At 44.3% G+C, this 22969-nt stretch overlaps 1 protein-coding gene across 2 annotated transcripts; it reads right to left on the bottom strand.

The window, feature by feature from the left end:
* Positions 1-1440: 1440 nt before the first annotated feature.
* On the bottom strand, positions 1441-20369 carry LOC140633364 (phytanoyl-CoA dioxygenase, peroxisomal-like). Of its 2 annotated transcripts, none has more exons than XM_072825786.1 (9): positions 19943-20364; positions 18154-18212; positions 15787-15897; positions 14987-15155; positions 10222-10303; positions 8840-9021; positions 6420-6569; positions 3738-3872; positions 1441-1751 (listed from the first exon to the last, which is right to left on the bottom strand). In XM_072825786.1, the coding sequence occupies exons 1-9, from the start codon at positions 20015-20017 to the stop codon at positions 1698-1700; spliced, it is 1017 nt and encodes a 338-aa protein (XP_072681887.1). In that variant the 5' UTR covers positions 20018-20364; the 3' UTR covers positions 1441-1697. The 2 variants fall into 2 exon arrangements, with proteins under 2 accessions (XP_072681887.1, XP_072681888.1); XM_072825787.1 differs by lacking the exon at positions 1441-1751 and adding an exon at positions 5078-5141 and having other exon boundaries at positions 3737-3872; positions 19943-20369.
* Positions 20370-22969: the final 2600 nt, after the last annotated feature.

Genomic DNA, 22969 nt, shown 5'->3' with positions numbered 1-22969 from the left:
CACCTCTCCCAGGTGGGTCCACACAGACAAAAGGAGCCGTCCTAACTCCTCCACTTGTTGTCTTTCTTTGACATCTAGTCCTATTGCGCTGAATAGGAATGGATGCTTGGATGTTTGGGAAATGAATTAATGGACACCAGGGACACAGAACAAATGGGAAATGAATTGTTTCCTGAGAGACTAGTTGGCAACCAGAAATGCCTAAGGGACATAAACTGTGCTGTCTGCTTTCCTATTGAAGTTTATTTTTTCAAATGTATTTGAAATTTGAAGAGTTAAAAAATGTTTTTGCTAGAACAGTGCTCCATACATGCTGATTACACCGTATTCCTTATGTACATTTTATGTACAATTCTTCCATAATCCAATTTCCTTAAACCCTGTCAGGGATAGTCTTACCTTCTCCAGTTTCCAGCCAGATGTGAACTTAAACTGTGTGTCCTCCTGCACCTGGGTGCTCAGTAGGTTAAGCATCTACCTTTGGCTCATCTCATGATCTAGGTTCCTGGGGATCGAGCCCTCATTAGGCAAAGAGTCTGCTTCTCCCTCTCCCTCTGAGCTCTCTCACAAGGAAAGAAAGAGAAGGAAAGAAAGCGTCCTCAAAGAAACCAACAAAAAAGGTGAACGTCCATTTAGAACAACTTCTGCTTAGCAGATTGAAAGAAAAGGACTCCTTGTTATTCCTGATCTAAATTCTAACTGGTATGCTTAATAATCAGTAGTATGTGTCTTTGCTACCCTCAGCTGGTGTAGAAACACAGCTCTGTATTACAAGAAAGTCCCCATGGGGCACCTGGGTGGCTCAGTGGGTTAAACATCTCTGCCTTAGGCTCAGGTCCTGGGGTTGAGCCCCCATCGGGTTCCCTGCCCAGCGGGCAGTCTGCTTCTCCCACTCCCTCTGCCCCTCCAACCTGCTGCTCCTTGTGCTCTCTCTAACATAAATAAATAATCTTTAAATGAAAAAAAAAAAAAAACAAATTTCCCCAGTTCCTGCCCATTAGAAATCGAAACTAACAATTTCCCTGTACCTTGAGAGAGTTTAGGTTTCATTCATAAATGCTGAGGGTTTCCAGCTGCCTAACTAGCAGAGGAAGTCACCTTTGTCTTCCTTCTTCAGCAACAGAGAAAGATTTGGAAAACTTCTGGCTTTTCTTTAAGCAAGCTGGCTGGGTTGGAAGAGTCATGCAAGGACTCAAGGACACAAGGACATGTGTCAGAGCATGAACATCCACCCTTGTCCTCACTCCACAATGCCCTTCATTAAACGTGTGTGTAGAGGACAGTGTTCTAGATCTGAGAAGTCTCTCATGCCATGAAATCAGTGGGTGGTGGGATTTCCAGAAGAGGGGTGCGAAAAAGTCAGCAGACCCTGAGTTTCAAAGCTTTCCTTCTTGCTTGGGCAAAGAGCTAACTGGATGAAAGTAACTGAACACACTTAAATTAGACATCAGTGACCTTTATTAGGTGCAAAGTAGTATTCCTGACAATAGTAATATGCCACTGTTACACCTGTTCATCCATTAAAACAACAGCCCCTCACCCAGAGCTAACCAGATCCCATAAAGTTCCCTGTAAGTGCGTTGTGATCTTCATAACAAGTGACAAGAAAGATTAGGACAGCTCATTAATAAAACAGGTTCCATAGGCATCTTGATTCCTTTTGGTTTCCTCTCAAAGAGCTCCAGCAGACGGCCACTTCAAAGGTTGGTCCTTCTTCCTTTCACCAGCTGTCCTCCCAGTCTAAAGACATCCTGGAAATAAAGCCAACCACAAGGAGTCCACGGAACACTGGGAATGTGTTCAGCATAAGAAAAAAGTAGATTTCTAGCATCTACGAATAGTTAAGTGGAAAAACTCTCACAGTGGTCCTATCAGTAAATAAACCATTTTTTAAGACTCCCAATAATTTACTTGTCAACATCTGAAATCGTGTTGAACAAACTGAGAGAGCCAGACGCCAGTCAGGCCAGTCAGCCTGTGCCAATTGGTGCTCCTGTTGACTACAGGTGTCCTCAACAGGCTTAGCATGCTGTTTGGTCAAGAAGACCTGTACTCCTTGTCTGGCTTTCCTTTAGCCACTCGCTGCCTCATCTAGAGTGATCTGCTCCTCAGTGAAAATCAGGTCATGATTTGGTATTGGGGTGATTTGGTATTATTGCTTTGTTCTTCATCAAACAACTGAGACTTTTGAGTCAACAAACTTTCTTGGGGCACCTGGGTTGCTCAGTCAGAGTCCAACTCATCTCAGGGTTCTGGGATGGACTCTGTGTTGGGGTCCTGGCTCAGTGGGGAATCTGCTGGAGATTCCCTCCCTCTCCTTCTGCCCATACCCCCACCTCCTGCTCACGTTCTCTCTCTCTCTCCTCTCTCTCTCTCTCTCTCTCTCAAATAATTGAAATAAATACTGGCGGCAGTTCATTCATTTACAACCCTGACAAACTGCCAACACAATATATGCTTTTGTTTTCTGCTGCAAGAATCAGTGTGTTGCCCGGAAGCCCCACTTCACAAAATAGGATGCCTTCATAAAAGCGTTTTAAAAACTGGGCAAAGAGAGAAGGACAAGACTTCCCACCATCGGCAAATGAGAAATGAGAGTCTTTTCTGATATGGGGTAGATTCATAGGTTCTAAAGGGAGAAGGGGCCAAGGGGGAAGTAAGATTCTTCAGCTAGGAATGACTTTCAGAAGGTGATTCCCAGTGGCCCAGTAGCGTAGTGCTGGTGTGCGGTACTCTTCACAGTACTAGAGGGGCCGAGTTATCATTACATTCAGTCTACGTGGAGGTCCTGTCACCCCCTAGGAAAACATATATTGGTGATTCCTGCAAATTGAAACATAGGATCAGCCTCTTGGTTCGGAGGCTAAAATGTCTTTGTCTACCAGGCAAATATGTTTATTTCTTTGGCTTGACTGTAATTTGTCTGGGGATCATCGGCAGCACTGAATGCCCACTAGCTACACGCAACTACTTTACAAGTGTTGTGTATTAAGTAGCAAAGCATATGAAATAATGTCTCATGTCCCCTCTTGATAAGCATCAGTGGTTTCTGCCATCAGCTCCGTGGAACCCCAGATGCTAACTGACCCACTCAGAAACCTGCTTGAGAATTGCTTCTGGGACAGTTATTGGATCTGCATATATGTAAATACTCTGTTGTAGAGAAATTAAGGGAGGCCTATGGGTAACACCCCAAACCTTTAACTTTCCTTATGTGCATTCAGAAGGTGGCTTTTGTTGCTCACTTGCTCTCCTCCAGATCTGCTGTTTCCTTTCCTACCTGCCGGTCCTGGAACAGGATAGCCTACACAGCACAGGGCGGCCAAAAGACATAAAGAAGTCTGGGATGCTCAGGTGCCCCACGTGGGGGAAGCAAGTATTAGCTGAAATTCTCAGTGGATCTCAGCAAGGCTTCTGCACGGTGCTCTAAACAATGCACATTATGCTTCCAAATTAAATCAGGGATAACAGAGTTGCCTGGTGGCCCATTTGGTTAAGCCTCTATGTTCCACTTAGTTCATGATCTCAGGATCCTGGATTGATCCCAACATCAGGCTCCCTGCTCAGCAGGAAGTCTACTTCTTCCTCTCCCTCTTTCTCTCCCCACTGCTCATGCTCTCTCTCCCTCTCTCTTTCTTTCTCAAATAAATAAAGAATATCTTTAAAAAAATAGATATGAGTATTGTCATGCATTGAAGAAAATACTCTTATAAATCTTTCATCTCATACAAACGTACCTGCAAGCTGGTATCTTTCGGAATTCCGTATAATCTGTGTACTAACTCCATAACTTCCCTCTCAACGATTTCTTGACTGGTGCCTTTCACATCGATGTAGTGGCAGTCAGCACTGGCGAAATGGCAGGAAATTGCCTGTGCAGGGTGAAATGATTAATATTGGGGGAGAAAAAAATCTGTTAACAGCAACAACCAAACAGAAAGACTTCTTTTAGAACATCAGCTATTTCACTAGCATTTGATTTCTAGAATGTTCCATCGTGTCTTGGATTAGCCTCTTTGGGGTTGGAGTCTTTTCTCCCCCTAGGTACAGCTAAAGGCTGACTGAGAAATTCCAAGAGGTTTTAAGCTCCCTGGGATACTTGTTTTCAAAATGGGCTGAGAACATAATGACAAGAGTAAGAGGACTTTAAACTTTTTAACATGTGATTTATCTAGCTAGTGCATATCCTCCAGTCCTAAACAGGAATGGGTTCCAGGGTTCTTCATCCTCTTCTTAGTCACAGAAGTTAGTTACTCAGCTGAGTTTGTGGTGCTTTGTTATTTTAATGTCTAAAGATCAGGGAAATCAACATTAAAAATACCTTGCAAAGGAAAATAATATACACACCCACCCCTTTCAAATCAAAAGGACATTTGAAGTCCAAGATCATTCACATAAGGTACACATCTTGTTTCCTTCTTAAGGGAAAGGAGGTTACTTGGTTCTCCCCATTCTTTTTTTTTTTTTTTTTTTTTTTTAAGATTTACTTATTTATTCATCCAGAGAGAGCGAAGAGAGAGGCAGAGACACAGGCAGAGGGAGAAGCAGGCTCCCTGCAGGAAGCCCAATATGGGACTCGATCCTGGGTCTCCAGGACCACACCCCAGGCTGCACGCCAGGCTGCATGCTAAACCGCTGGGCCACCGGGGCTGCCCGGTTGTTCCCATTCTTGAAAAGGTTATCAGCAGATAAACTTAAAACTCACTTTCCTAGTCGCATGTTAGTTCTCTTCTCTTGAGATGACCTCACCTCTCAGAAGGGCTGTCTGCTTTGCTTACAACATGAGATTTGTAGACAGTGGAGTCACAAATTCCATTTCCTTTTTTTTTTTAATTTTTATTATATATATATATTTTAAATTTGTTCACGAGAGACACAGAGGGGAGCAGAGACACAGGCAATGGAGAAGCAGGCTCCATGCAAGCAGCCCGATGTAGGACTGGATCCCCGGACTGGGATCATCCCCCTGAGCCAAGGCAGACGCTCAACCGCTGAGCCACACAGGGACCCCCATTTCCCATGGAAGCCCCCAAACCACACCAAGAAAAAGTGACATCCAAGGGGATAAGTACATTACCATATATGCATTTTTAAGTCTTTTTGTAGGGGTTCATCTTTTCCCAAATAAAGTAGTTCAAAAACTATTGAAAAATTACAAAGTTAGGATATTATCAATCACATTACTTGGTTTCTTATCATTTACCTTTTAGTTTCATACAGTAATCACTTTATACTATATTTTCAGGTTTTGACATGAGATCTTTCAGTATGTTGTTATCCTACTCAGTTTATAACCCTGATCATATAGGAAGTAATATAATTCTCTGACTCATACAGACTTTAAGACTATTTGTCTTAGCTTGCTGTTTTGATACAGATGGATATACATAAAATTCCATTTTTTATATCAAGTTGAATTTTGACACCAAGGACACATGATAAATGGCCAAATTCATGAATTTCATGAACATTCATATTATTTATGTCATTGTGGCTGTACCCCTGCTTGTACAGTTCTGAGGATCATGTTGGTGGGGAGTCTGATCTAGTCTTTATTTAAAATTTTGGCATTGTGTTCATCAAGGTATTTTTTGCATTGATTTTGATTTTCTAAATACTGCCTTAAACTATCATTTAACTTGATTGTTGAGGTGTTTGGCACCATCCCCCGACCGCTGCTAAATTTTCCCTGGAGGAGAGGGCTTTCTTGCCTCACCCTCATCCTGGCCCTGTTGACCTGGTGGAAATATGAATGAATGGAAGATGAAACATGGTAGCTAACCCTGCACCTAGGGAGACAATGGGTGTTGGTGTGACAAACTGGCACGCTTCACTCAACCCCAAAAACCCCCTATATATCGTAATAAGAGCCATGTAATGTGGAATAATGTCAGTCCACAGTACTGTCAGAGCTGCTGAATTTTTGAGAAGAGAGAAATCTGGGAATATGGGAAATTTTGTCAAATTTTAATGCAAGCAATGAAATCAATAGGTTTTTAATATATTCATAGCTAAGGGGCAAAAAACATGGCTCGCTGCTAAATCTTATTTCTGGGCAGCCAATTCAATAACAAAGCTATTATAAACTGCCGTCATAAACGGTTCCTATATCCATTTCCCATTTTAAGATTTTAGTACATCATCCATTCTTTCTGTCTCCAAAAGCACAGGCTGTGGGCTACCAAGCAACTCTATGAATGTTCCTAATTCACGATCAGTAGGATTGGGAACTGGAGGTCACATGGCCTCCTACTGATAACTTAGCAAAAAAGAATGTGGTATCAAATATATTTCCTGGTAAATAAACCAGAGCAAGAGCAGTTTAGTTAAACATCACAAATCTCATAAAGTTTCACATATCTTGACATTTTTGCTTCTAACCTATTCGTCTTTGGAAAGCACGGTGATGTAATGCATACCTTGCGGTATCCTTGAGTTCTGTTCCAGCCAGATCCGTGGATGAGCAAAGGATGAAAGAAAACGGTGTCTCCTTTCTCCATCACGAGGTGCACGCGGGGGCTGTTTTCATCATAGTCCTGGATCCCATAGAACATTAAGTTCACGCCCCCCTAGAACACATAAGAGAACCCAACTCTGTATTTGAGGAACCCAATGACTAAAAAGTAGATTTCCTAAGTTCTTCCAAGAGAAAGATAAATAGATTCTTAACAGGTACTGCAAATATACAAAAGCTTCTCAGATGTGTGGCTGTGAAAGTCACATTGTGATATTAAAATCATGGATTTAGGGAGGCAAAGGAAGATGCTGAAATTTCTTCTCACCCTTCATAACTGTATTATATTGAGGATCTAGATCAACGTTGCATGTTGCAGTTAACATGGGAGATCACCTTTCAAGCCTGAATGTATAATCATTCTTTCCCAGGATGATATTCTCCTCACCTAGAACTTTGCCTGAACCATTCTTCTATAACTCAGGAGTACCTCTAAGAAGCTAATTGTTCTCCCAAACCAGCAGAGAGAAAATCTCAATTTTTCTCAGCTCAGAAAGCACTGATGTCACATGCAGAGTAAGGAAAGAAAAACAGTAAATTAAAACATTCTGTTTTTTATAACTATTTCCCAAGTCAGTTATTTCATTAAGTAATAGTTATGTTGGAAGGACGGCATCACATTTCCCTTCCTGAGACTGTGCCACATTCTTCTGGGGAAAGGACTGCTTTCCTGCTGGACTCAGTTGTGGTTTTCATCCAGTGCACTTCTCTCCTGGCCAGGGTTGATACGTGACCTAAGCTAAGTCAATCTAACCGCCCACTGTGGTCACTTTGAATCTGAGCAGAAGATGGAAGGCACTGGTCATGATCACAGTTCAGTTGACCCCACCAGGTGCCCCACCCCGAGTGTTCCCACTGAACATAACCCCCACTCTCCTGCTCATCAGAGCTAGCCAGCCTTTCCATGGACTCAGCAGGTGCCTGCCACCCTCCAAAACACTTCGTTTGGCTTAAGTCAGCCACAGCCCACTTCTGTTGCCTGCACCAAACTTTCCCCAAAACTCAACTGAATTTGTGAATCTCACAGTTTCAGTTATATCAGAATCCAGACCCCAGTATTTTCCTTGGCACTAATGCTCAGTGCAAGAATCTAATTGAGACAGAAGTCCTGAAAGCCATATTCTTTACTTCCTACAGACCACATTCATTCTTCCTGCGTTAACAACCCGTGCTCTTCTCTTTCTGACCATCATTATGGGATTTCAAGACCATATTGTCTGATACCTAAAACACTTATCATCTCCTCTCTGGTTTCTCTGCCTCTGGAGCCCTACCTCCAGTATATCCTGCTCTAAGCCTCTAGATTATCATTATTGAAGGATCAATTTGATCTCACCATTCATGGGCTCAAAAGCCTTCTATACTTTTCCATCCTCAACTAGCTCAATTCCATACACCATGTAACAGTCATGCAATGGAATACTACTCATGCTTCCCCAGAGTCTTCATTGGTCTCTCTAGCAGTAAAGAGATGATTCCTCTCTCTTCTTTATGCCAAGAGCCATCAATCAGTGGGTAAGTTGTAGTTGGCACTTTACACATGCATGTGGTGTTGCAAGTGTTGACATCTTACCTGTGCAATTGGGCTTGATAATTTCATATCCTATATAGTACCTACCAAAGTGCCCCACACTGGTCAGCTTTCCAACACTTCTTGATGGAAAAATGGTTATTTTACCTGACATCCTTGAATCTTCCCTGACCCTAATTGTAAATCCTATAATGATGTTTTGTAAGGAAGGAAATGCCATCTGATTGTTAAAGCTCTTTAGGGAGAGTGATGTGAAATCAAAACAAACAATATTCTGGTTAAGATTTCTCCTCTAGGGGTGCCTGGGTGGCTCAGTCAGTTGGGCGTCCAAGTCTTGATGCCAACCCAGGTCATGATCTCAGGGTGCGAAGTTCAAGCCACATATCTGACTCGTGCTCAGCAGAGTCTGCTTGTCCCTCTCCCTTCCCCTTTGTCTCTCTCCTCCCCTCCTCTCCCATTGCTTGTGCTCTTTCTCTCTCTCTCAAATAAATAAATAAAATCTTAAAAGAAAACAACGACAAAAACAAACAAAAAACAGATTCTTCCTCTGAGCTAGAACATGAGACCCCTAACTCTGGGAAAGGAACAATGGGTAGTGGAAGGGGAGGCAGGCAGGGCGATGGGGTGACTGGGTGACAGGCATCGAGGGGGGCACTTGACAGGATGAGCACTGGGTATTATACTATAGGTTGAAAAATCGAACCCTATAAAAAAATACAAAAAAAAGCTAACCTCAAAAAACAAAAAACAAAAAACAACAACAAAAAAATGATGCCTCCTCTACGCAGACATACCTCCCATTGGGGATAATTGTGTGGCTTCAGAGGGCCTTTGTGTGTGCCTGGGAACACACACAGACAGCCATTGTTCCTGTCGATGTGCTCCATGGCTGTCCAAGCACAGACAATTTTATTGCTGGGCCTGAAGGGGAAGTAGTGCAGATCCTGGTGCAAGGGATGGCGGGATGTCTTCTTGCCTGAAACAGAACCTGCTGTTAATACACACTTGCATCTCAGATTTCATCTCTTTTGCCTGCAAAACCACAGCAATGACTATTCCCACAAAACCCAAAGAAGTGAAACAACATTATTGAGAATCAGTCCAGAGAGATAAGCATCAAATTTGAATATCAAATCCACAGGACAACTCCAGATCCTCTATTTTTTTTCTGGGTTTCTGGGAGCCGAGGACTTACTGACACACAACATTCACTAGCAATTCATACACATGTCATGAATTCTATTGTGTTTTATTCCTTTGTAATTGTGGTTTGGGCATAGAAGCTAGAATTCAAAAAGTAAAAAAAAAGTTTGAGTAATTGAAGAGAGCAACCAAATTTGAGGTTCCCTGTTAGCCTTCTAAGTGGCTGATGCAAAAAATATCAGCTAACTAAGTTAATAAAAGGCCTCTAAGGGCTCTTGGGTGGCTCAGTGGGTTAAGCATTTGCCTTTTCTCAGCTCAGGATCTCAGGGCCCTGGGATCAAGCTGCAAAGGGTTCTGCTTAGCAGGGAATCTGCTTCTCTCTCTTCCTCTATGGTGTCTCTCCCTCTCTCTCAAAAAAATTAATAAAATCTTTAAAAGTAAGAAAAAATAACCATATAGTTGACATCTGAAATCCCTACTCCACGATTCTTATGATACATACTGGTTTTTTTTTACATACTGTTTTAAGACTTAAAAGTATATACACATTTTTTTTAAAGATTTTATTTATTTATTCATGAGAGACACAGAGAGTGAGAGAGAGGCAGAGACACAGGCAGAGGGAGAAGCAGGCTCTATGCAGGGAGCCTGACATGGGACTGGATCACTGGTCTCCAGGATCACACCCTGGGGTGAAGGTGGCGCCAACCGCTGAACCACCTGGGCTGCCCTTATTTTATGTTTTTAAAGATCTTATTATTTATTCATGAGAGTCACAGACAGGCAGAGGGAGAAGCAGGCTCCCTGCGAGGAGCCTGATGTAGGACTAGATCCCAGGACCCAAGGATCACCACCTGAGCCAAAGGCAGACCCTCAACCACTGGGCCACCCAGGCGTCCCCACATTTGTTTTTTAATATTCAGCAGTTATACACAAAGCGATCCTTTGAATCCTTGAAACTTTTTCTTACTTTACCTTTCTCTATATTTTTTTTTTTTTTTTGGCTTCTACTTAACAAATAAAACCACTTTACCAGAATCTGGAGGTTTGTTTATAAGCATTGCATGCATGGCCATAATATTGGGTCCAGTGAAGCACTCCACATATTTCAGAATCTAAGAGTAAAGAGTTGCATGAGAAATCAAATAAACAACCACGTAGTACAATGTACACTTATTTGTACAAGAGTCAAAATGCACATAGTTATACAAAACACTTGGTAGAAGTGCCTGGGTGAGTCTGTTGCTTAAGCATCCAACTCCTGATTTCAGCTCAGGTCATGTTCTCAGGGTCATAGGATACAGGTCTGCCTTGGGGTCCTTGCACAGTAATGGGTCTACTTCAGGTTTTCTCCTTCTGCCTCTCCCTCTCTATCAAACAATTATTTAAAGGAAAAAAAAAAAAGTTGGTATTTCCCAACGTTGCAAACAAAGAATGAAAAACTCAGCACTGGAAATCTGTAACACTCTGAATTAAACAGGTTTTTTTTTTTTTTTTAAAGATTTTATTTATTTATTCATGAGAGATATAGAGAAAGCGAGGCAGAGACACAGGTCGAGGGAGAAGCAGGCTCCATGCCAAGAGCCCGACTTGGGACTCGATCCCAGGTCTCCAGGATCACACCCTGGGCCAAAGGCAGCGCTAAACTGCTGGGCCACCGGGGCTGCCCTTAAACAGGCTTTTTAAGCCAGTTGGAAACCAAACCCCATTTTCTACGAGAATGCGAAGAGTTTCTCTCAGCTTTCGACTGGGAAGGGCAGGAATACCCTCCTTTCACCTGACACTGTCCATAGATGCCCAGGGAGAAGGCACCTTCCTCTTCCCCTCACGGAGACTCTTCATAAGAAGGGACCACGAGGGGCACCTGGCTGGCTCAATCACTAGAACATGAACCTGTTGATCTCGGGGTCGTGACTGCAAGCTACTCCTAGAGTGTAGAAGTCACTTTTTAAAAAGGTGGTAGGGGGACACCATTGCAGCTCAGTCAGTTAAGCATCTGCCTTCAGTTCAGGTCATGATCCCCATGTCCAGCTCCCTGCTCAGAGAGGTGTCAGCTTCTCCCTCTCCCTCTGCCCCTCCCTGCCACTCATGATCTCTCTTGATCTCACTCACTTTCTCTCTCAAATAAGTAGAATCATTAAAGAGAATAATAAATGAAAGGACCATGAGAGGCCCCAATAACGTGCAGCTGCCATGCAGAGCCCAGGGGACAAGAGAACAGCAACAGGGGGACACTTCACAGTCAGGCCACCTCCCTTTCCACAGCTCTTCACTGAGGGCTACAAACCAGACAGTGATAGAAAAGGACACGCAGCAGGGAGTGAGATGAGCAGGTCCCTCCTCCCATGGCATCTATATTCTGTTGGAAGGATGTTAAATAATGACATGGGCACTGGTGCTTGACAGCAAGGTGCAGTTACAGAGTATGAGGAAGCAGAGGCGGGGTGGGGAGGCTGAATTTGGCCAAAGGTCTGGCAGCGGGTGTGCTCCCTCCTACATCTAACCCACTAGGGAGGAAAGCACTCAGCTTTGCATGCCTACCACCTGCCAGGCGCTTTATGTGTCAGCCACTTAAGTCTCACAACAATCCCTGAAAAGTAATGCCCCCAGGAATTAAAGATCCTTTAAATGATCATTATCCTGCAGATAATAAAGTGCCCAAGGTGGCAGAGCAATTTCAACGAAAAGGACGGTATTCCATCTCCAGTTCTGTCTGACTTCAAAAAATGAAGCCTCTTCTACTGCTTTCTCACTACTTGATCTCCCGTATAAGCCATATTGGCAATTTGAGCATGAAACACTCGAAATGGTCCCAAATCCTAGGAGTCGGGGCTCATATTTGTTTTTTTTTTTATAAAGGGTGTCATCTTTTATATTTTCTTGTGATATTTTCTTTGAAGAATATATTCCTCAAATATATTTCTTCATATACTTTCCTTTCCTGTTTCCTGGTTTTAAGTAATCTCTATCGCTTGAGCCCACGACTCTGAGATCAAGACTCACATGCTCCATCGGGCCATGCCTGCCCAGCATCTCCTACCAGTATTTTCTAAACTTCAGTGACTCAAGAGACATTTTACCATTTCTAGCATATGTTGCTAACTGCCCAATATTAGTCAATAATTTTCCTAAATTAACTCATGTCTTATCCTGATTAATAATATTCCTGAAGTCATAGGTTTGATGCACCAGCTACTTTTTCCAATACATATTGAAATAAATACCCAACTACTATATCGTACCCATCTCCTAAAAGTCATTGCATGAACCAGTAGGTGCATGGTGCACACTTGAGAACAGTGGGAACCCTGGAGGCCTCCGGGTACCCAGGGCCTCAGGCAACACAAGTTGCCTCTAACTTCAAGCTTTTCCTCCTTGATTGATGCTCACAAGTTCCATTTCCATTGCAAGACTTGAGGTTGGGAAGAATAGATGATTCAGGGACCTTGTCCCCCTTTGTCCCCAACCCAAGGGGCTGGACATGATAGGTGGCCTGCCTGTACAGTCTTCTCTCATGAGGAAAATATTCTTTCTTTTTTTTTAACATTTGTTTAAAGATTTTTTTAAATTTTAAGTAATATCCACACACAACCGGGACTCTTGGGTGGCTCAGGGTTGAGCCTCTGCCTTTGGCTCAGGGTGTGATCACAGTCCAGGTAACAAGTCCGGCATCGGGCTCTGTGTGAGGAGTCTGCTTCTCCCTCTGCCTATGTCTCTGCCTCTCTCTCTGTGTCTCTCATGAATAAATAAATAAAATCTTTAAAAAATAATAAAAATAAAACTAAAAGCATTTGAAATAAATGGTTCATAAACTGTGGTACATTGATACAATGGGATGCTATGCAGAAGTTTGCAAGTATGATATAGATATAGATACACGTGATAATATGTAAGTCATATGGGAAGATGTCTGAGGTCTATTATAAGTGGACAAAACACAGTGACAACCAGTTTGTTCCCGTGTTACACAAAAGGTGGGAACCCTGGAGGCCTCATCGTGATTCATCTAACACAAGTTACCTCTAACTTCAAGCTTTTCCTCCTTGATCGATGCTCACAAGTTCCATTTCTATTGCAAGACTTGAGGTTGGGAAGAATAGATGATTCAGGGGCCATGTCCCCCTTTGTCCCCAACCCAAGGGGCTGGACATGATAGGTGGCCTGCCTGTACAGTCTTTTCTCATGAGGACAATTTTCTTCCTTTTTTTAATTATTTATTTAAGTATTTTTTTTTCTAAATTTTAAATAATCTCCACATGCAACTGGGACACCGGGGTGGCTCAGCGATTGAGCATCTGCCTTTGGCTCAGGGCATGATCCCAGTCCAGAGATCAAGTCCTGCGCAGGCTCCATGTGAAGAGCCTGCCTCTGCCTCTGTCTCTGCCTCTCTCTCTGCGTCTCTCATGAATATCTCATGAATATCCTGAGTATCTCACTTGGTTAAATGTCCACCTCTGGGTTGGGGCTCAGGTTATGATCTTGGTCTAAGGATCCAGCACTGTGTCGTCCTCTGCACTCAGCAGGGAGTCTGCCTGAGGATTCTCCCTCTACCTCTCCCTGTGCCCCGTCCCCTTCTCATGCCAAAAATAAATGCATAAATCTTAAAAAAAAAAGTGCATACCTCTTAAAAACTAAAAGATCCCCCATGCTCTACCAACTAAAGCAGCCAGGTTCCCATTAAGTCAAATTATCTACTAGCATTTGGGGTTATAATTTCCAAAATGTTCTATATGCAAAGTGCCCCTTAAAAAAAAGTGTGCCATGTGTCAAGGGACACATGAGTGGCTCAGTGTTGAGTGTCTGTCTTTGACTCAGGTCATGGTCCTGGGGTCCTGGAATCAAGTCTTACATCAGGCTTCCCACAGGTAGCTTATTCTCAATCTGCCTATGTCTCTGCCTGTCTCTGTGTCTCATGAAAAAATAAAATCTTTAAAAAACAATAAAAAATCTAAAACCATTCTAAATAAATTATCCATAAACTGTCATATATTTATGCAGAAATTTGCAAGTATGATATAGATACATAAGTGATAATATGTAAGTGATATGGAAAGATGTCTGAGATCTATTATAAGTGGACAAGACTCGGTGACAACCAGTTTGTTCCCGTGATACACAAAACGTGGGGGGTTACGTATGCATTTTCATGGCCATGAAAGAATTCTAGTTGAATACACCTAAAAGCTTGGCAGTGAGTGGGGCTGAACGTTGGGAGACTTCACTTTACATGTTCTATATTATGTGGATAACTTTATAAACATGATTTATGCTTAAAGAATGAGAATTTTTTAGACAAGTTTAACTCTAAAGACCTACTTAAACCTCTACTACCAGATTCACAGAAACAAAAGCAACAATAAATGGATGTATAGTGAGTGGGATCTGCAATGTGACTCCTGTTGATATGCCCATATTCAGTGTGAGAGAGGCTCCCCCTCTCCACTGCAGAATTCCCGCCCTTCTCCACCAGGTTAATTACCAAGCGCCAGAGCAGGGTATCTCCACCTGGCCAGTATTGACATTTGGGGCCGGATAATTCATTAATTGGGGGGAGGGGCTGTTCTGTGCATTATAGGCTCCCTGGGCTCCATTAGCGGCATGCCCAGGCTCTACAGACCAAACCTTGTGACAACCCTACAGGGCTCCAGGCGCCACCAGATGTGCTCCTCCAACTGAGAACCACTGCTCTACAACCACCAGAGAGGGGCTCAGAGAAAGGAAAAGCAGCAATTCCTGGGGCAGGCATGTCGGTGGGCTGTTAACCTAAAAACAAAGAAAACACAGGAAGGTTCTCCAACCTCAGGGAGAGTGCAGTATCTGAAGAGTTCCTTGTCTTCTTGGAAGTCTTGGATCTTTGAAATCATCCTTTCACTTGGAATATATTCTGATTTTGCAATGGACACATCTCTCATTATTATCATTTGTTTTGGTTTCACCTCCCCTCTGCAGATCCTTTCAAACTGGTCCCTAGGAAATGAAATTGGCAGATGATGTCATTACTGCAGGCTCTAGGCACCTGCCTGGCCAGTTCTGTGGAAAGATCCACAAAGATTGAGGAGATGGTGTCTCTGCACCAAGTTGACCTCCAGGCCAGACTGAGCAGCTCTGAGCATAGGGTGAGGAAATGGCCAGCTCACAAGCCCCTGCCTCCTCACTGTGAGGCCAGAATTCGCTGTGAGAACTCACATCTTCCTTAGCCTAAGAAAACAGTGGGGGAAAATTTGTGATTTGGTTGCATCTGAGTAACAATGGCAAATACTTCTCTCCTCCATTCCATGGGCCAGGCCCGGTTGGAAGCACTCTGTGTGTCTTTTACCTTATTCAGTCCTCACAACAACACTAGGGCTCAGTACTATTATCCCCATTTTACAGATGAGAAAGGAGAGGCATGGAATGTAAATTGCCCCAGGGCACACAAGATTAAGTAGAAGGGCTAAGATTAAAGCCAGCCCTTCTTGCTCCAGAGCTCATGTTCCCAACCAGTTCCCAAGTAACCAGTCCCTGAAAAATATCTGAACATGCACACACTACTCTTACTACCCATGTTCCCATTGCAAACATACAACATATTTCTTAAAATAATGAAAGGTTACTGTACCTAAAGCGTTGAATGTCCGGGTCAGACACCAAACTTTTAATGACAAGAAACCCATTTTCTTCATAAAATTTTCTCTGTTCTAGGCTTAGGACATCATTATCCTGAGTATACCTAAAGGAAAGAAAACTTTCAAATAAGTCCAACTGAAAAATCACAACCCAACACTATGTATCAAGAACCTGAGAAATGTTTCTACTACTCTTCCATCCGGCATTTCTATTTTTTATTTACTCTAAGAAAATATCTGAACCTTTTTATTTAATGTCTAATGGTTTCTTTTAAGTTTGTTCATTTTTTTAAAAGTAATCCCTATATCCATATCCCATATGGAGTTCGAACTCATAACCCCAAGATCAAGAGTCATGTGCTCTTCTGACTGAGCAAGCCAGGAACCCCTAAACTCAACATGTATTTAGAAAAGGTCTAAATCCAAAACATTAACTACTGTCACCAAAAAATAGAAGAATAATTAATTACTTATGTCCACTCAATGGGATAGATAGGACTCGGGCTTTAAAAGTGAAGAGCATGTGCCCTGGGGTGGCTTAGTCGGTTAGGTGCAAACTGGTAATTTCACATCAGGTCATGATCTCATGGGTCCTGAGATTGAGCCCATGGCTTACTATGGCCTCAGTGGGGAATCTGCTTGAGATTCTCTCCCTCTGTCCCTCTCTCACTCACTACCCCTTATGCTTTCTCTCTCTTAATTAAATAAATCTTTAAAAAAAATGAAGGACTTAATAGCATGGACAGTGCTTATAATAGTAAAATATACTTAGATTTGCACAAAACCAAGACACTACTTGAAATTAATGAAGAGAAATTTTTTTAAAAACATGTTTTTTAAGTGATTGCCTTATGTAATGGAATTATGAATGATTTTTTAAAATTCCTTTTATTTCTCTGATTTTGTAATTTGTTTTGTAAGGAATAAGTATGGTTTTTTAGGTGGGAATCAAATCCAGTAGATTTTATATTTTAATTTTATTTTAAATATAACAGATTTTATGTTTTATATTAAATCATACATTCTCAAAAAAAAATCATACATTCTCAGAAGAAATCAAAGTTGAAAAATCCAAGTCAGTTTATGCACAACTCAGAGCATCCCATCCATTAATTTACATCAGAATTGTGGCTCTATGATAATAGTCCATGGATATCATGTCTTCTCCTACAAAGATAATTTAAGATAAACCAAAGATACTACCTAATAGAGCAGTATGACCACACACTAAGGGCTAACTTCAATGAGGTGTAACATGCCTGAATGTGAAATAACCGGGGTAGGGGATCCCTGGGTGGCTCAGTGCTTAGCACCTGCTTCCACCCAGGGCATGATCCTGGAGTTCCGGGATTCAGTCCGGATCAGGCTCCCTGCATGGAGCCTGCTTCTCCCTCTGCCTGTGTCTCTGCCTCTCTGTCTCTCTGTCTCTCTGATGAATAAAAAAATAAATAATCTTTAAAAAGAATTAATCAGATTATACACTTCTAAAATTTTTTGCCTTTCTAAATGTTAAAATACATATAAAAATTAAGTCAAGGTCTTCAACATTTTCCCTAGGTTTAATTAGAACAAGTCCAGGCAACAGAGGATTTTTATAATGAATTATTTTTTAAAATATTTTATTTATTTATTTATTTATTTATTTATTTATTTATTTATTTACGAGAGAGAGAGAGAGAGAGAGAGACAGACAGACAGACAGACAGACAGGCAGAGGGAGAAGCAGGCTCCATGCAGGGAGCCCGACGCAGGACTCGATCCCAGGTCTCCAGGATCAGGCCCTGGGCTGAAGGAAGGCTCTAAACCACAGAGCCACCCAAGCTGCCCCATGAATTATATTTTTAATTTTATTTATTCTCTTTAGGGATGGAGGGAGGGAGGACAGGCAGGGCAGGGTGAGGACCTGAGGGAAAGGGGCAAGCAGACTCCCTGCTGAGTACAGAGCCCTCCATGGGGCTCCATTCCATTATCCTGAGACCATGACCTGAGCAGAAATCAAGAGTCAGATGCTTAACACACTGAGCCACCCAAGCGCCCCACCCCCTGTGTAATAAATTCACCGTACAACATGATATGTTGTATTTTATATCTTTTTTTAAAAAATATTTTATTTATTGTTTGTTTTTTTGTTTATTTGAGACACAGAGAGAGAGGCAGAGAGATAGAGGCAGAAACAGGCTCCTCACAGGGAGCCTGATGTGGGACCTGATCCCTGGACAGGGATCACGCCTTGAGTTGAAGGCAGATGCTCAACTGCTGAGCTACCCAGGCATCCCCTGTATTTTATATCTTAATTACCACTAGAAAAAGCTGTATATATGTATATCATATGGTTTTTAATGACCATTAGATCTACTTACTGGAATTGTGGAGGATGGAAGCTGTTTGGAGACACAGCTCCCGAAGTGGGGTAAGCTACCTACAATATGAATTAAGGCAAATAAAATTAAATTTCAGAGTCAGCATTTTCTGGAACCCACAGTTGGCCCTGGATTAGCCCTCATCCGGGAAGACACACAGAGCTGATGACAGGTATGCGCCCTTGCTTCCATCATTTCAATTCACAAAGTCCTGAGGAGGGGCTGGAAGCCCCAAGACCTTTATCAGCATTCCAGCTGCCCAGAGCAGGTGGCCTGGACCCCTGGGCTCAGTAACTGGTCCAAGGTCACCCAGCAGAGAATGGCTGAGCCCACACTTGAGCCATCACTGTTTCCTTCATAGATTTCCCTAGTTTATTCTATGTGACTATTCCTTCCACCAAACTACTGAACAAATAAACATTGTAAGGTTCATGTCTAACAGTGAGGAGCAATGTACTCTTCAAAAGAGGTATTGAAGTTAGTGGCAGTCCAGACCAAAATAGGAGAAGGAGTAAGGCTCGTTAAAAAATTAAATAAAGAGTCCATTAAATCAACAGGCTCCACTCCAGAGCTGAGCTAGAAACAGGAATCAGATGCCTCGTGGACTGAGCCACCCAGGGGCCCATGATATCAAATGTTAACAGCAGTACCAGACTGGACCCAGTTATCCCTAGTCCCAGTATGTTGGTGCTTCTCACTGTTGGGCATGTATCCGAAACAAGTGAAAACAGATGGCTGGGCCCCACTCGCGGGTGTTTGGAGTCCAGGGTCAGAGATGAGCCTGGAATCTGCCTTTCTAGCAAGTTTCCAGCTGCTGTTGACGGTGCCCGTCCCGGGAACACACTGCTTTAGTTAAATGGCTTCGGTCAAGAGTGTGCCTCTCCCCTGGCCTGGGTTTCTGCTTTCTGGCCCGTCGGATGAGATCACCTCATCAGCCTTGTGGGAGGGCGGCTGGACTTTGGTTTACCGCTGCATCGCGGCTTGGAACTCAGAGCAATCCTACAACAGCCAGTCTCATTTGTAGGAAAGGTTTCAGGACCCTGCCCACAGCAGGACAGAGACTAGTCCCGCGGCTTAAGGGAAAATCGCGCGCAGCGTTTCCCAGGCTCCCCGAAGTGGCCCCCAGAGGGATCAGGAGACCCGGTTCTATCCGGCAACTTGGTGTCCCTGTCCTGCAGCGACGTGTCCTGGATGCCACAGCAGTGGCGCCCACGGCGCCTGCGAGCTGCCCTCGTGAAGGCCGAGGCCGCGGAGAGCGCGGGCCCCTGGGCGCGGCGGGCGGCGGGCGGCGGGCGGCGGGCGGCGGGCGGCGGGCGGCGCACGCAGGTCCCGGGCAGGAGGGGAGCGCCGGGGCCGCGGCCAGAGCGGGCTCCCCCGCGGAGGGGGCCGGCCCGGCCCGAGGGTCCCGCTGCCGCCCGCCCGCCCGCCCGCCCGGCCGCCCCGGGCAGCTCCGCGCGCGGTGCCGGGCCCGTGCTTCGCCTTTCCCGGGCTCCGGGCGGCCGCGGCCAGAGGCCCGGGGAGCTGCGCGCACGCCGCCTGCTCTCCGCCCGCAGCGCGGGGCCCCGGGCCCGGGACGGCGCGGACGCCGGGGGCTGGGGGCGCGCATCAGCCCCGGGGCCCGCACTGCCCGCGCCCTCCCGGCGGCCGGATGCCCCCTGCTGCCTGCCGCCCTGCCCCCCGCCCCGGGCGCCCGGAACAGGCGGGACCATCACGGGGACGCGGGCGCCGACCCAGGGGACCCTGGAGGCCACCCCTCCTGCAGCCCGAGCTCCCGCAGCCCAAAGGATACGCCGGTCCTGGCGGAGGTCTGGCCGAGGTGTCCCAGCACGACGCGCAGGCGGGCGGCTGCCTGGCGCTGGTTCATGGCCGCGACAGGAGACGGCTCAGCAGGGCCTGACAGCTGCTGCAGGGCTGGGCGTGGGGGGGTGGGGGCTGATGAGGAGCAGTAGTGGCCCAGGCGGAGCGCGTAGAACTCCCGGATTCTCCGTCGTGCGGAGATGCCCCGGGCCTCCTGGGTCCACGCACTGGGCGCCCCGGGCGGAGAGGATGGATGCCCGCACACCCTGCTCCTCGAGATCGCAGAGATCCTCACTGCCTCCCAGAGCAGAGCAAGTGCTTTTCAAGGGCTTCTAACCCGGTGAAGGTCGTCCAGGGAGAAGTGAGCCAACACATGACCCATGCTCCCAACCGGGACTTTCAGTCTGTTTAATCCCACGTGACTGTGCCCCTCCCTCCCTGTGCAGATGCTCTGACAATTCACGTGGTCGTTCACCCATACAAGTAAGGTGCTGATCCAAAGAGGAATTTGGGGATCCAGTCTGAGGTTGCCGAAACATATTGGCTTCTCATTCAAGAAAAAGAAAGTCCCTGAAGGAATGAATGACTCTGAAGCTAGTGTGATCCACAGTCTAGTATTTTAAATTTTCTAAAACTCTGAAGTTTTATCTTTCTCTCTCTCTTTTTAAATTCATTTATTTGAACTAATTTCTACTCAACATGAGGCTCGAACTGACCACCCCAACATCAGTAGTTCAGGATCCACCAACCAAGCCAGGCCTTCCCTTCTCTTCCCTTCCCCTCCTTTTCTTTCCGTTCCGTTCCAACAATTCAGTTTCTTTGGGGTAAGTATGCATGATACTGCCACCACCATCGAGGTCATAACCACCATCCCTTCTCAAAATTTTCTCCCATACTCTTCACCTCACTATTTTGTTTGTATGTGGGAAGAACACAAGATAAGATCCACTGTCTTAGCAAATTTTAAGTATATATTGCAACGTTGCTAGCTGTAGACACTATGCTGTATTATAGACTTCTCGAACCACTTATGTAGCTTCACTGAAAGTTTGTAGCCTTAAACCGTCACCTCTCCATTCTCCCCTCTCTTTAACCCCTGGTAACCACCATTGTCTCTGCTTCTGTGAGTTTGACTCTTAAATTCCTTGGGTAAGTGGGAGAAGGAGGTACCTGTCTCTCTGTGACTGGCCTATCTCACTTAACCTAGTGCCCTCAAGCTGCATCCATGTTGTCACAAAATGGTAGGATGTCCTTCCTCACTAATGCTGAATCATATTCCATTGTATGTGTGTACCTTGTTTTCTTTACCTTTTCACTTGTTGACCACCACTTAGGTTTGCTTTATCTTGCCTCTTGTGAATAGTGCTAGGTGGAGGTGGGAGTGCAGATATCTCTTTGAGATCTAATTTCAGTTCCTTTGGATAGATACCCAGAAGTGGGATTACTGGATCATATGGCAGTTCTTTTTTTATTTTTATTTTTTTTTAAATAAGAGAGACACAGAGAGAGAGAGAGAGAGAGAGAGAGAGAGGAAGAGACAGAGACCTAGGCAGAGGTGGAAACAGGCTCCCTGCGGGGAGCCCAATGTGGGACTTGATCCCAGGCCCCGGGATCACCACCTGAGCCAAAGGCAGACGCTCAACCACGGAACCACCCAGGCGCCCCTCATATGGTAGTTCTAGTTCAAATTTTTTGAGGAACTTCCATACTGCTTTCCATAATGACTGTAAGAACTAGAAATTCTTTCTAGAATATCTTTTCATCCAGTCTCTGCAGATGATTGACATAGCATCTCATTGTTTCTTTTTCCTTCTTCATTTTTCTCATTGTTTCTTTGTCTTAAAGAGTTACTTCAGGAATGTCTCACCTTAGAAATATGTCATCATTTTGGTTTCTTCTTAAGATTTTATTCATCAATTTGAGAGAGAGATAAAGGAAGTAGGGGTTAGGAGCAGAAGCAGTGCGACAACAGAGTACATGCTTAGTGCACAGCCTGATACAGGTGTCAATCCTAGAACTCCAGAATCATGACCTGAGCTGAAGGTGGACGCCTAACCAACTGAGCCACCCAGGTGCCCCCCATATGCACTATTCTCTCTAGTGAGAAAAGGTGCAAAATTACTGTTGAAAGTAAATTATATTATCTATGCAACCAATACCTTGTCTAGAGAAAAAGGGTGCTCCGAGCTTGGGGGATGAGAAGCTCAAGGAGGTAGGTTGGGGGAAATCTAGACCTCTCTCTGTGTACCCACATACATGCACACACAAGATACTTATGTATCTGAAGCATCATTATCTATGCTTGCTTTATTACTTCTAAAAATAAAGAAAAGCATCGCAGTAGTAGTACAGTATAGCTATTCTGGTCTCTCTTTACAGAATAAAACTGTAAAACTTAGAATTCGGTTATAACTCCTTGAAAGGCAACGCTAAATTCAGACCAAAACTGCTGGCTCAAACATCTCAGATCAGAACAACTTAAAGCACTCCCATTTATTCATCATAAGGCATGCAGAATTGCAGACTACAACGTACTAAGTTATTTTAAAAATATTTGGCCAAAAAGTACATATTGCTTACACAGTAAGTATTTCAGTATCTCTTCCTAGGCAGAATTCCAAGTTTCAACACAGCCTGTGCAAATATAACAAGCTGAGCCTTGATATTGACAGGTAATTCCTGTTGCCCATAGGAATAACCTACCTCACCAGGGCCGTGCCCTTTCAGACTGTAGTTTAAAATGCCGTGCATTTTAACAAGCTGTATTTTTGTGGGTTTTTTTGTTTGTTTTTTGTTTTTTTTAAATTTATTTATTCATGATAGTCACACACACAGAGAGAGAGAGAGAGGCAGAGACACAGGCAGAGGGAGAAGCAGGCTCCATGCACCAGGAGCCCGATGTGGGATTTGATCCCGGGTCTCCAGGATCGCGCCCTGGGCCAAAGGCAGGCGCCAAACCTCTGCGCCACCCAGGGATCCCAACAAGCTATATTTTTGGATAAATCATAGGATTTAAGGA

This window comes from Canis lupus, chromosome 5 (genome assembly GCF_048164855.1).
Source record: "Canis lupus baileyi chromosome 5, mCanLup2.hap1, whole genome shotgun sequence".
NCBI lineage: Eukaryota > Metazoa > Chordata > Mammalia > Carnivora > Canidae > Canis > Canis lupus.
The sequence above is the reverse complement of the archived record's forward strand: the minus strand, read 5'-3'. Positions and strand labels throughout refer to the sequence as shown.

What these genes read in the sequence shown, in the direction of transcription:
- LOC140633364 (XM_072825786.1), bottom strand. Translation starts at nt 20,017, where the DNA reads ATGAACCAGCGCCAGGCAGCCGCCCGCCTGCGCGTCGTGCTGGGACAC. An exon ending in CCGGACATTCAACGCTTTAG is followed by an intron (nt 15,156 to 15,786) that starts GTACAGTAACCT and finishes TTCATTTCCTAG; the next exon opens with GGACCAGTTTGAAAGGATCT. An exon ending in CGAAAGATACCAGCTTGCAG is followed by an intron (nt 1,752 to 3,737) that starts GTACGTTTGTAT and finishes CTTTATTTCCAG; the next exon opens with GATGTCTTTAGACTGGGAGG.